Source organism: Mizuhopecten yessoensis, unplaced genomic scaffold (assembly GCF_002113885.1).
Source record: "Mizuhopecten yessoensis strain PY_sf001 unplaced genomic scaffold, ASM211388v2 scaffold2383, whole genome shotgun sequence".
In the NCBI taxonomy this organism is placed as follows: domain Eukaryota; kingdom Metazoa; phylum Mollusca; class Bivalvia; order Pectinida; family Pectinidae; genus Mizuhopecten; species Mizuhopecten yessoensis.
The window spans coordinates 1,065,875-1,079,205 of NW_018404519.1; the positions used below are offsets into that span (position 1 = coordinate 1,065,875).

General features: G+C 39.0%; 1 protein-coding gene across 6 annotated transcripts in view; it reads right to left on the reverse strand.

Annotated features, from left to right (window-relative positions):
• LOC110445852 (serine/arginine repetitive matrix protein 2-like) overlaps positions 1 to 13,331 on the reverse strand; it is a 213,613-nt gene that overhangs the window by 78,483 nt on the left and 121,799 nt on the right. For all 6 annotated transcript variants that reach the window (XM_021490675.1, XM_021490677.1, XM_021490672.1 and 3 more), the window contains 2 exons: positions 8,356 to 8,430; positions 1,847 to 1,912 (listed from right to left, as the gene is read on the reverse strand). In XM_021490675.1, the coding sequence (XP_021346350.1) occupies positions 1,847 to 1,912; positions 8,356 to 8,430 (141 nt within the window). The remainder of the gene's footprint in view (positions 1 to 1,846; positions 1,913 to 8,355; positions 8,431 to 13,331) is intronic.

The following is a 13,331-nucleotide window of genomic DNA, read 5'->3' on the forward strand; positions in this document are numbered from 1 at the left end:
ACATGTAACAGAATTACCATTTCAAGTAAAACAGCCAATGAAACGCAATGGAACATGTTGACATGGCATGCCTACAGGTGTAAGGGGAGACAATCCAGTCTGACAGATGTTGACCTGCATGGTTACCAGTCATCAGTTACAAAAAAAGGAACTTTCTTCATTTTTGAATCCTATTCAATTTTCTTTTGGAAATTCCAGACTTTTTTCGGTTATATTGTTTTGTTAACTTGATCATCATATTCTTGTATGATTGTTTTTCAAGGACTTTATTTGTTTTAACTTTTTTATTCAGTTGCTTCATTAAATTTCATTGGCTATTTTTAATATTGGTACATTATATTGAGTACGGAAACAAGCTTTACATTGAATGCAATTATTGTTTATAGAAAAATACTACAGTTACAGTGACGAGAGACAGTGAAATCAACATAATACAATAATTGAAAGAGAAAATATTAAAAAATCCTAAATTCTTTTAAGATTTGAAGATTACATAAAATGTTGATATCGTATCATGAACACGTACACTGACTTATCAAATCAGTGTATTAATTATAAACACATAATGAAATAATGAAACAAAGATAAAAAAAATATGTCCTGCACAACATGATGACAATACGTAAATATTTGTGGCCTATAGTCAGCAGTTCAGTATAACTCCACGAATCAGTGCCTGTGGTCAGTGTATAGGACCAAGATTACTAACAGCACAGTCAATGGAGGAACCTCACAGTTTCCCAAGTCATAGGTGCATGGACTTTTGTTGTATATTCCAACAATTTGAACGAACGTAACATGAACAGAAAATAGAACGCAGCGATATTACCTTGGACATCAGAGATCATATTTTCTCGCAGCTTAAACAATAAGCATTAAAAAATAAAAAGAGGAAAAAAGTTGTATCAGTGTATAGACATTAGAAATAAAATATCAAACAAAAACGTTGCTACTACGGCAGGATCAGTCCAAACCAACACAACAAGAGGGATCCACAGTTATAGGTCGAAATTAATACTGTAGATGATAATAGCAGATAATAGTAACTAAATTTGAGTATTTCTTTTGGTTAAGTTTTTAGCAGTGGAACCTTAAAATATGACTGGTTTGTAGTCCAAAACTACCGATACACTCCTTGTCTACCTCACAAACCAAAGTAGATTGTCTCCCTTTAATTCGGGTTGATCTTGTGTGGTTTGTTAGAAGTGCCAAGACTTGTATGTAAGTATATAAATTCTTTAAACTCTTAACACACTTAAACTTATTCATTAAATCATTTTACAGTGTTGCTCCAATAAAATTCTTCACATTTATAGACCTTAAAAGCCTTTTAATGGTAAATAAACTTAAATGTAAACGGTATAATTCTGATACTTCAATATTTATTATTTATTTACATTAAAAAGTTTCGTGATATGATGTGTTTAATTTTAAAATTTATTTTGATATCCAACATTAAAATTAATAAAAAAAGTCAATTTCATATAATTAAGAATAAAAAAATGCTGAAGTTGTTAATATAGAGATTACATGGGACGTGGTCCTCTAGGCTGAAGTCAAAAGGTTACCCTCCAGCTTCTTACCTCCTCCGTCATACAAACATAGCCAATATTTACAATCTTAAAGCAGGCTTTTTGATGAACTTATTTTCTAAAAAGGTGCATGCATTACCCCCATCAAACTTGAACCAAATCCTTTCATTGGCTGGCGCCAAGAGATCTGGGTGTCTACATATAACAGAACTCTCTTGTGTAACACACATGTAAACCGCTGACTGGACAGAAATGGTGATGAACGACTTGACAACATCAAAATAGTGAAACACTGACAATGGATCTACACATACCGATCTCGCTTATGTTTTTTGCTCTTCTTTTTCTTCTGTCTTCTCTCAGGGGAACTACTGTCATCCCTGTAACAGACAACAACATAATGACCAAACAGCGTTCACTTGTTTATGTAAGAGGTGTGAAAACAGGTCCAGGCAGGCATGTTCCTTAAGAATCTATAGTTTTCCTGTCATTGCCAAAGGAAGTACACCCAAAGTAGATAATCTGTTTTTAATAATGACAAAATGAACCTTGGGTGACAGGGACGCCAACACTCTCCCCCAAGTGGCACTGTCCAGACACATCCATTCACCGAGTTGTATAAAACAAAGTTCAGTGACATTGACTTGACCTTCACATCTTGATGTGACCTTGTCTTAACATTAACAGACCTCAGAGAGTCACATACTCTTTAGTCATGATTCACGTTGCACCTAAAATTTCATTTAAATGACGTGAAGTAGTAGTGAAATGGCCTCTGTTTATTGGTATGGCCACAAATTCACAGCTTCTTCTTTGACCTTGACCTTGGGCAGAAACATGTAAGTAGTTACCTGACAGCATAGTCAAAATACACAAAAGGAGTTTTATTAAATATTGTTTGATGGTTCACTTTTGAACCCTTATTTATTTCATATGTGACCTTGAACTTTGGAATGTCTATCTGGATTGTTTATTGTTTTTATTTAAACACAATTAATAAAAAAACTAGAAATATGTCAAAATGACATGAAAGTCACCCCATCTCCTGTATGATTATTTCAGTATAATAAATCATTGACCAAGCTACAACTGACATATTTCCACCTGTCAATCAAAATAGTCTAACAATGACCAGGTATGCATACACGCTGTTTAGGTAACCATGCCAACCTACTAGGATATAATAAGAAAGCATGTGGTTGATTTACTTGAAGAAAATGTTCCATGTTTTATGACCATAAAACACAAACACTGCAAATAATTTCATTTTTTTTTAAATTTCTGTGACATTCCCTGGCCTTCTTCATCCCAATTTCAAGGCCTTCCACATTCAAACATGCCAAAGTGCCAGGATAAGATAGTTCATCTGTTAAAATGAAAAAAAAATGATATAAGAGAACTGAACATGCATATTGGAGCAAATCATTTTCACCAAAACTAAAGGCTGATAATTAAGGAATTTCCAATCCCTATCACTAGTTTGTACTGGTATTGTTTTCGTGGTTATTTAACTCCATATTATCAGTTGATACTTCTCAGTAAAAATTATTTGTTTGTAAAACTGTCAATATCGTCTAGTCATTGGTTTCCGCCCGTTATATATTTCCGCGCAGCCATTTTATCAAGCTTTATCTCGTTACTATGTGACCTGCTGGACACAACACAAAGATATTTTAGACATTTGGCCATCGTCTGTAAACTGACACAAAAATTACCGGAACTTCGTCCGAAAAACATGAGAATTAATCAACGATTAAAAAACATGCATAAATATGCAGTTTTGCTTAATACACTTTGTATCTTGCTCAAAATGAGCACAATGTCAATACCATGTTTTGCCGGTACCTCGAGGTCACCACTGCCTCCACACCGCAGAAACGATAACATTAAACGGTGTCGAGCGCTTTTATTATAAATTCTGAATATGGCAATGTTCTACTTACCTTACATGACCCTTCACTCTTCCGGTTTTCCATTTCAAGTTCTGCCGTAACGTGTTATGTTGTAAAGTGACCTAAAGTTGTGAACGTTGTCAGGCGGGATATGAATGTTGATGAAATATTTGTTTGAATAATGGCGCATTTATTTATAACATATCACCATTTGAAATTAAAATGTGACGGCTGAAAATGGTATGTAAATTAAAAAAATAAAACAATTTCCATAAATGTCGTAAACTTTGGACGAACTTGATTCAGGCTTGCCGTTTACCGCTGGGAAGGCGGCACCTTTCTACTGATTACGAATGTCCCTTAAATCCCGCATGTTCGGCACCTGCCGTTCGATTAGAAGTTTCGCCGGACTGCAGAGAAATGCAAAGCGATACAAAATGTTGTTTGTGTCCGCCAAATTGCGCGTATGCTTTAATGTAGTGTGACGGCGGCAAACACAAACCCGCATGTCAATTCAAGTTTGCCCTTTTGCTAGGTGACGTTTTCTTTTGTCATTACGTGAATAGATGATAAAGAAAAAGAGACGTTATTGAGCTTTTCTACGTGAACTTTTTATTCCAAAATTTTATTTGGTTTAAAAAGAAATTTTACCAATATAGTCATTGGTCAGACATAAACATCTCAATCAATCAATAGCAATATATACTATAACAGTCTACCCCTTCAGGAACCTCAAAAGTGACTGATTCATAATCGGAACATCTTTAGTTTGAAATTCGGAACGTCTTTTGGTTGTATGTTAGATCTATTCCTAAAATCGAAAATGGAGTAATCCAAAAGCTTGTAATTAGCGACAGAAGCAAACACACGAAAGCTGAAACAGTGGAGGTCAAAATCTGGGACTGAAACCAAAATTAATAGTCCCCGCTGGGGTTCCCCCAGGGGTGACTAAAAACATTTTGAAGGTTACATATCACATCATAATAATCACTGAATATTATGTTCCAGCAAAGCTGGCTGCATTAAAAATGAGTGATAGACAGAATCAGAGATGGAAGAACAAACTAACAGATGGTTATCCAAACAGCTATAAGTGTGACAAACAAGTGCTCCATTACTCTTAAACACACCACTGTGTCCTTATGAGTTTCCTCAAACTAACTACAGGTATATCGCCCTAGACAAGGTAACACAGCACCTTGAAGCACATAAGTACAAATTACTGGTATTGTTTCTACCGCCATTAAAAACAATGCCCAAGATTAAGTTCTTCAAACTATTTTACTTTCCTATCTCCTCTCCCAAAAGAGCTCCCTGTTTCATATACTTGGATGCCTACACATATCCCCTGCTCTGGTTGACTACAAATATATATAACAGCCTGTACCAATGTCTTTACCATGCCTCCCATGTTAACTTCTTGTCCAATGGTTTGCTTCTAAGTTGAACCTCTTACCTCAGTAATTGCCTATATGTTGTCTCTAAGTTTTGTTTTGTTTTGTTTTAAGTAACCTCTCCTCTAACTGTTTGACTCTAGGTAACCTCTCCTCTAACTGTTTGACTCTAGGTAACCTCTCCTCTAACTGTTTGACTCTAGGTAGCCTCTCCTCTAACTGTTTGACTCTAGGTAGCCTCTCCTCTTACTGTTTGACTCTAGGTAACCTCTCCTCGGACTGTTTGACTCTAGGTAACCTCTCCTCTGACTGTTTGACTCTAGGTAACCTCTCCTCTGACTGTTAGACTCTGGGTTACTTCTCCTCTAACTGTTTGACTCTAGGTTACCTCTCTTCTAACTGTTTGACTCTAGGTAACCACTCCTCTAACTGTTTGACTCTAGGTAACCTCTTTTCTAACTGTTTGACTCTAGGTAACCTCTCCTCGAACTGTTTGACTCTAGGTAACCTCTCCTCTAACTGTTTGACTCTAGGTTACCTCTCCTCTAACTGTTTCACTCTAGGTAACCTCTCCTCTAACTGTTTAACTCTAGGTAACCTCTCCTCTAACTGTTTCACTCTAGGTAACCTCTCCTCTTTTTGACTCTAGGTTACCTCTCCTCTAACTGTTTGACTCTGGGTTACCTCTCCTCTTACTGTTTGACTCTAGGTAACCTCTCTTCTAACTGTTTGACTCTAGGTAACCTCTTTTCTAACGGTTTCACTCTAGGTAACCTCTCCTCTGTTTGACTCTAGGTTACCTCTCCTGTAACTGTTTGACTCTAGGCAACCTCTCCTCTAACTGTTTGACTCTGGGTTACCTCTCCTCTTACTGTTTGACTCTAGGTAACCTCTTCTCTGACTGTTTGACTCTAGGTAACTTCTTTTCTAACTGTTTGACTCTAGGTAACCTCTCCTCTGTTTGACTCTAGGTTACCTCTCCTGTAACTGTTTGACTCTAGGTTACCTCTCCTGTAACTATCTGACTCTAGGCAACCTCTCCTCTAACTGTTTGACTCTAGACAACCTCTCCTCTAACTGTTTGACTCTAGGTAACCTCTTCTCTGACTGTCTGACTTTAGGTAACTTCTCCTCTAACTGTTTGACTCCAGGTAACCTCTCCTCTAACTAATGACTCTAGGTAACCTCTCCTCTAACTGTTTGACTCAAGGTAACCTCTTTGACTATTTGACTCTGGGTACTTCTAACCTCTCCTGTAACTATTTGACTCTAGGTAACCTCTCTTCTAACTGTTTGACTCTAGGTAACCTCTCCTCTAACTGTTAGACTCTGGGTTACCTCTCCTCTAACTGTTAGACTCTGGGTTACCTCTCCTCTAACTGTTTGACTCTAGGTAACCTCTCCTCTAACTGTTTGACTCCAGGTAACCTCTCCTCTAACTGTTTGACTCCAGGTAACCTCTCCTCTAACTGTTTCGCTCCAGGTAACCTCTCCTAACTGTTTGACTCTAGGTAACCTCTCCTCTAACTGTTTGACTCTAGGTTACCTCTCCTGTAACTGTTAGACTCTAGTTAACCTCTCCTTTAATTGTTTGACTCTAGGTAACCTCTCCTTAACCTCTCCTCTAACTGTTTGACTCTAGGTAACCTCTCCTCTAAGCGTTTGGCTCTAGGTTTGACTTTGTTTTGTTCAGAATTTGATGTTTTCACACCAGCCAATGACAAATGAAGGTGACTTGGGAGACACTTTAACAAAGAAAGAATAGGTATAGTGCTGAGAGGATGAAAGCAGATAAACTCTTAAGGGACTCCCATGTAAGTCATCTCGTACAATTACTGCAGTGTGATATAGCAGCTATGTCCTTTCCTGATCTTGCAGGAGGGTTTAGGTAACCACTTTCCCATATGTCTGTCTGGTGGTAGTCCCTAGCCTTAGTGTTGGCCTGTAGGTAACCACTTTCCCATATGTCTGTCTGGTGGTAGTCCCCAGCCTTAGTGCTGGCCTTTAGGTAACCACTTTCCCATTTGTCTGTCTGGTGGTAGTCCCCAGTCTAATTGTTTGCTATAGGTAACCACTTTCCCATATGTCTGTCTGGTGGTATTCCCCAGCCTTAGTGTTGGCCTTTAGGTAATCACTTTCCCATAAGTCTGCCTGGTGGTAGTCCCCAGCCTTAGTGCTTGCCTTTAGGTAACCACTTTCCCATATGTCTGTCTGGTGGTAGTCCCCAGCCTTAGTGTTGGCCTTTAGGTAACCACTTTACCATATGTCTGTCTGGTGGTAGTCACCAGCCTTAGTGTTTGTCTATAGGTAACCACTTTCCCATATGTCTGTCTGGTGGTAGTCCCCAATCTAAGTGTTTGTCTATATGTAACCACTTTCCCATATGTCTGTCTGGTGGTAGTCCCCAGCCTTAGTGTTGGCCTTTAGGTAACCACTTTCCCATTTGTCTGTCTGGTAGTCCCCAGTCTAATTGTTTGCTATAGGTAATCACTTTCCCATATGTCTGTCTGGTGGTAGTCCCCAGCCTTAGTGTTTGTCTATAGGGAACCACTTTCCCATTTGTTTGTCTGGTGATAGTCCCCAGCCTTAGTGTTGGCCTTTAGGTTACCCCTTTCCCATTTGTCTGTCTGGTGGTAGTCCCCAGCCTTAATGTTTGTCTATAGGTAATCACTTTCCCATATGTCTGTCTGGTGGTTGTCCCCAGCCTTAGTGTTTGTCTATAGGTAACCACTTTCCCATTTGTTTGTCTGGTGGTAGTCCCCAGCCTTAGTGTTGGCCTTTAGGTTACCACTTTCCCATTTGTCTGTCTGGTGGTAGTCCCCAGCCTTAGTGCTGGCCTTTAGGTAACCACTTTCCCATTTGTCTGTCTGGTGGTAGTCCCCTGTCTAAGTGTTTGTCTATAGGTAACCACTTTCCCATATGTCTGTCTGGTGGCAGTCCCCAGCCTTAGTGTTTGTCTATAGGTAACCACTTTCCCATATTTCTGTCTGGTGGTAGTCCCCAGCCTTAGTGTTGGCCTTTAGGTAACCACTTTCCCATTTGTTTGTCTGATGGTAGTCCCCAGTCTAATTGTTTGTCTATAGGTAACCACTTTCCCATATGTCTGTCTGGTGGTAGTCCCCAGCCTTAGTGTTTGTCTATAGGTAACCACTTTCCCATATGTCTGTCTGGTGGTAGTCCCCAGCCTTAGTGCTGGCCTTTAGGTAACCACTTTTCCATTTTTGTTGGTGTTTTCCCGTACAAGTTTTCCGAACAAACATTATTCTTATCTGATGTACTAGGTAAAGAGCCCCCTTTAACTCTATGAACAGTGGGATATCAATATCAAGTCATCAAAAACTATTGTGTGCCTGTTTCTGTGGACCCCTACCAACCTGTCAGCCAATGAGATCTACAGTTCTTCAGACAGGGACTAAAACCTGGCCAGTTCAAATCCTGGTGTGTCTTAGATGTATAAAAGAAAATAGTGCCACAGCTGGTATTTCAAAGACAACGTGAACTAGAAAATTCAAGCACAAAAAAATGGTTATAACATACCTTGACTTTGATTTCTTTTTTCGCTTTGGAGGTGGGGAGATGGAACGTTCTGATGAGCTGGAGTCTCGTACTATACTGTAACACATTTAAAAATATTCTTATTAAAACCAGAAACAAAACACTGAAAATGAAAGAATAATTAATATCACTCAGTGGCTTCCTGAAAAAGTTATAATGTGAAAGAGTTTGCTAAAATTGAACTTAACCTTTGTTTTTGTCCATTGTTCATTCCAGCCAACTTAAATTAAAATTGAAAGAATGTAAGCAAGTTTTCTGGTGCAAACCAAAGTGAGGACAGACAGACAAATGGATGGACAGACACACCAACAAATAGATGCTCCCCATTACCTCCCATCAAAAATGTTCATGGGCATAAAACAATGCATTGTCACTCACGAAATAACATACTGATAAAACCTAAATAACACATTGTCAGTTCTTGTCTTAGTGTACCAGCAGTTTTCCTTTTAATGTGGAATAAGTGTTAATAAATTTAATAGTTTTTTAGTCTACAATAAATTTCTTTTCATTTAATGTAAAGCAAACATTTGTCATTTTCTTCCAAACTATTGTCCCCAAAACATGTTGGTCATTTACATTTATCTGAATAATAAATGAAATTGAGAAATAAAAGTTTTGAACTTTTGTTTCAGAATTGAATTGACTTTTATTCTTTTTTGATATATATCTTCACACAAAACTTAGATTAGAACTGTCTAACAATCGGGCTCCGCGGCCTAGCAATAACCTGTTGTCAGACGCTTAAGACAAAGGTACTTGGCAATAAAAATCTAAAACAGACTGAAAAGATCCTCTTCCTGATTTATGTAGACACTATATAGAGAAGAACTATTTAAGTATATAATATAAATCCAGATTTTTCAGAGGGTCAAAGTGCAATAAAAGCTAGTTTAGACAGAAACATTGAGAACAAGGAAACCAAAGAAGACAAAATAATAATTTGTCATACATTGCATGCTGTACTAGAATGAAAACAGACTTAACTAGAAGTAACAGGCATACTACCGGTACTATCCCCTCCAAGCAGAGGCCATAGTGGCCACCTTGAATCCCTAAATTTAACAGTCTTCCTTTTAATAGGGCTATCATAGATCTTAACTCGGGGAGGGGGGGCGTATACAGTAAAACATGAATTTTATTTATTCCAAAGGCCCGTCAGTGCTGCCCAGAAGAGGACACAAGAAAGCTTTTTCTAGTAAGGAGATAATGGGGGGACTCTTCATGGAAAAACTGCATTAATTTTACAGTAGCTTGTAAGCAATTTTGAGAGAATACCTTTAACAGCAAACACCAAAGTTGATGTTTATATGCACTGCTCTAGTACCTGAGATTGGCACTGTTCATGCATGATTTTAGCATGTACTCACCAATTTTCTTTATAGCCATGATCTTGTGACGCAATATAACATTGGCCTTGGAATTATCACCTTTGAATTATTTTATCAATGATTTAAATATTGCATAGCGGGTCCATTGTAAAAGAAACATGCATTTCCACATTGTGAGAGCTTGTTAGACGACCCCTACCACAAGACGTTGAAATAACAAGCATCCCATTTGGAAAACCTCACTCAGAACTCTCAGAACTTTTCTTATCATTACTACAATAAAAGAAGACAGCTAGGAGTTTCCCATCTGTCACACAGAGACAATAACAGGATGAACACAACGATGCATCACAACACTGGTTTTAAGTTCCGAAAAAACCTGTTGTGTTTTATACATAATTCTGGAATTTTAACTTTGGGAAATCATATATGAATAACTGTACGTCAGAATTTAACGACTTTTCAAGGCCATAGATCAGCATTCAAGGTTTTTCAAGGCCTGAAGTGAAATTCAAGGCTTTTCCAGACCACACTCCAAATTCAAGATTTTTTCAAGGCAAGTGCGAACTTTGATCTTGCGTCTAGTATCTAAAAGGAAAATTATCCATCTTTCCAACGGTACCGATCATTTCTTTGTAAGACCACTAGAATTATGATTTTTGATGCGAGAAAGCTATGTGATTTTCCAACATGGAGAGCTTTCCTCCCTCCTCGTATATATACCTTCATCGGGGGTGAGGGGGCATTTTATATCCCTGAATCCTGTAATATTACTCTGAACACCTCGGTGTAAGTCCAAATATAGCTATAACAAATTCTCAGGTCCCTGTGGCCTACACTACTCAGCAACTGCAGCCCAAACTATATATATGGATCAACAGATATTGATAAAATCTGTATAGTGAAAACACAAGTGAAGTTTAAACACTACACATTTTAATCTTTCTTATTCATAATATGTTACATGAAGATGGTATTTAAACATCAGAATATTCATTTTAATTGTTTTGTTATTGATAAATCAATCAGTATTGGACAACAGGTCAGGTGTCTGTTATTACTAGAAAATCAGACGTGGACAGGCTGTACAGTATTTCCAACAATAGGCCAACTCAATACGAAAAACAGCAAATTGGAAAATGAACATTCTAGGACGTTAAAATGCTGCCCAATGCTCTAGAGTCCTGAGGGAAAATGCAATTTAGAAGCTTTCAACTTAAAAGCAAACAAAACACATTTGTTGTTTTGAGATTGGATAGTACACCTTCTTGTATACATCTATTTTGGTGTTTACAACTCAGAGGGATGCAGGCTCAGTTTAGCTGTCTGCATAAGAGGCTAGCTACCTAATGGAGCTAGATTTTGTAAATAAAAAAGTAATTCCAAGTTAATTTTTAATACGGAACATGTTACTTCAATTTATTGAGGAAATTATCAATTTAATATGCACTTTATAATTATATATAATAACTAAGGATGTATCTTCTTGGATACTAAAGTTGTTTACACCTCTTTGTGGTTTTGCTGGGCAACTCATCAATTGTAATGTATGTGTAATTTGAAAGTAAGTGACTTTGTGAAGGCTTACTGTGATTTGAAGTTAAATGTGATCTTGTGTGGGTGTTTTGGTGTTACTTGTATGCTATATGAGTGTTCCTCGTGTGGGTGTTTGGTGTGACCTGTATGTTATGTAACTGTCCGTTGTGTGTGTGTTTGGTGTTACCTGTTTGTTATGTGAGTGTCCTTGTGTGGGTGTTTGATGTTACCTGTATGCTATATGAATGTCCCTTGTGTGGGTGCTTGGTGTTACCTGTATGTGATGTGATCACTTGTATGGGCGTTTGGTGTAACCTGAATGCTATGTAACTGTCCGGTGTGTGGGTGTTTGGTGTGCCCTGTATGCTATGTGACTGTCCGTTGTGTGGGTGGTTGGTGTTACCTGTATGCTTTGTAACTGTCCGTTTTGTGGGTGTTTGGTGTTCCCTGTATGCTATGTAACAACTGTCCGTTGTGTGGGGGTTTGGGGTTACCTGTATGCTATGAGAGTGTCCCTTGTGTGGTGTTTGGTGTTACCTTCATGTTATGTGAGTGCCCCTTGTGTGGGTGTTTTGTGTAACCTGTATGCTATGTGACTGTTTGTTGTGTGGGTGTTTGGAGTTACCTGTATGCTATATGAATGTCCCTTGTGTGGGTGTTTGTTGATTCCTTCATGTTATGTGAGTGTCCTTTGTGTGGGGGTTTGGGGTTACCTGTATGCTATGTAACAACTGTCCGTTGTGTGGGGGTTTTGGTGTTACCTGTATGTGATGTGATCACTTGTATGGGTGTCTGGTGTAACCTGAATGCTATGTAACTGTCGGTGTGTGGTGGTACCTGTATGCTATGTGAGTGTCTGGTGTGTGAGTGTTTTGGTGTTCCCTGTATGCTATGTGAGTGGCCCTTGTGTGGGTGTTTGTTGTGACCTGTATGCTATGTGACTGTCCGTTGTGCGGGTGTTTGGTGTTACCCGTATGCTATGTAACTGTTCTTGTGTGGGTGTGTGGTGTTACCTGTATGCTTTGTAACTGTCCGTTTTGTGGGTGTTTGGTGTTCCCTGTATGCTATGTGATCACGGGTGTGGGTGTTTGGTGTTTCTTGTATGCTATGTACCTCTCCCTTGTGTTGCTCTTTTGTCCTACCTGTATGCTATGTGATCACTTGTATGGGTGTCTGGTGTAACCTGAATGCTACTGTATGCTATGTGAGTTTCCCTTGTGTGGGTGTTTGTTGTGACCTGTATGCTATGTGAGTGTCCGTTGGGTGGGTGTTTGGGGTTACCTGTATGCTATGTCACTGTCCGTGGTGTGGGTGTTTGGTGTGCCCTGTATGCTATGTGATCACTTGTGTGGGTGAAATGTGATCTTGTGTGGGTGTTTTGGTGTTGCCTGTATGCTATGTGATCACTTGTGTGGGTGTTTGGAGTTACCTGTATGCTATGTCACTGTCCGTGGTGTGGGTGTTTGGTGTGACCTGTATGCTATGTGACTGTTTGTTGTGTGGGTGTTTTGGTGGTACTTGTATGCTATATGAGTGTTCCTTGTGTGGGTGTTTGTTGTGACCTGTATGCTATGTGACTGTCCGTTGTGTGGGTGGTTGGTGTTACCTGTATGCTTTGTAACTGTCCGTTGTGTGTGTGTTTGGTGTTGCCTGTATGCTATGTAACTCTCCGTTGTGTGGGTGTTTAGTGTTACCTGTATGCTATGAAACTGTTCTTGTGTGGGTGTGTGGTGTTACCTGTATGCGATGTGAGTGTCTGTTGTGTGAGTGTTTTGGAGTTACCTGTATGCTATGAGAGTGTCCCTTGTGTGGGTGATTGATGTTACCTGTATGCTATATGAATGTCCCTTGTGTGGGTGCTTGGTGTTACCTGTATGTTATGTGAGAGTTCCTCGTGTGGGTGTTTGGTGTTTCCTGTATGTTATGTGAGTGTCCTTGTGTGGGTGTTTGCTGTTACCTGTATGCTATGAGAGTGTCCCTTGTGTGGGTGCTTGGTGTTACCTGTATGTGATGTGATCACTTGTATGGGTGTCTGGTGTAACCTGAATGCTACTGTATGCTATGTGAGTGTCTGGTGTGTGAGTGTTTTGG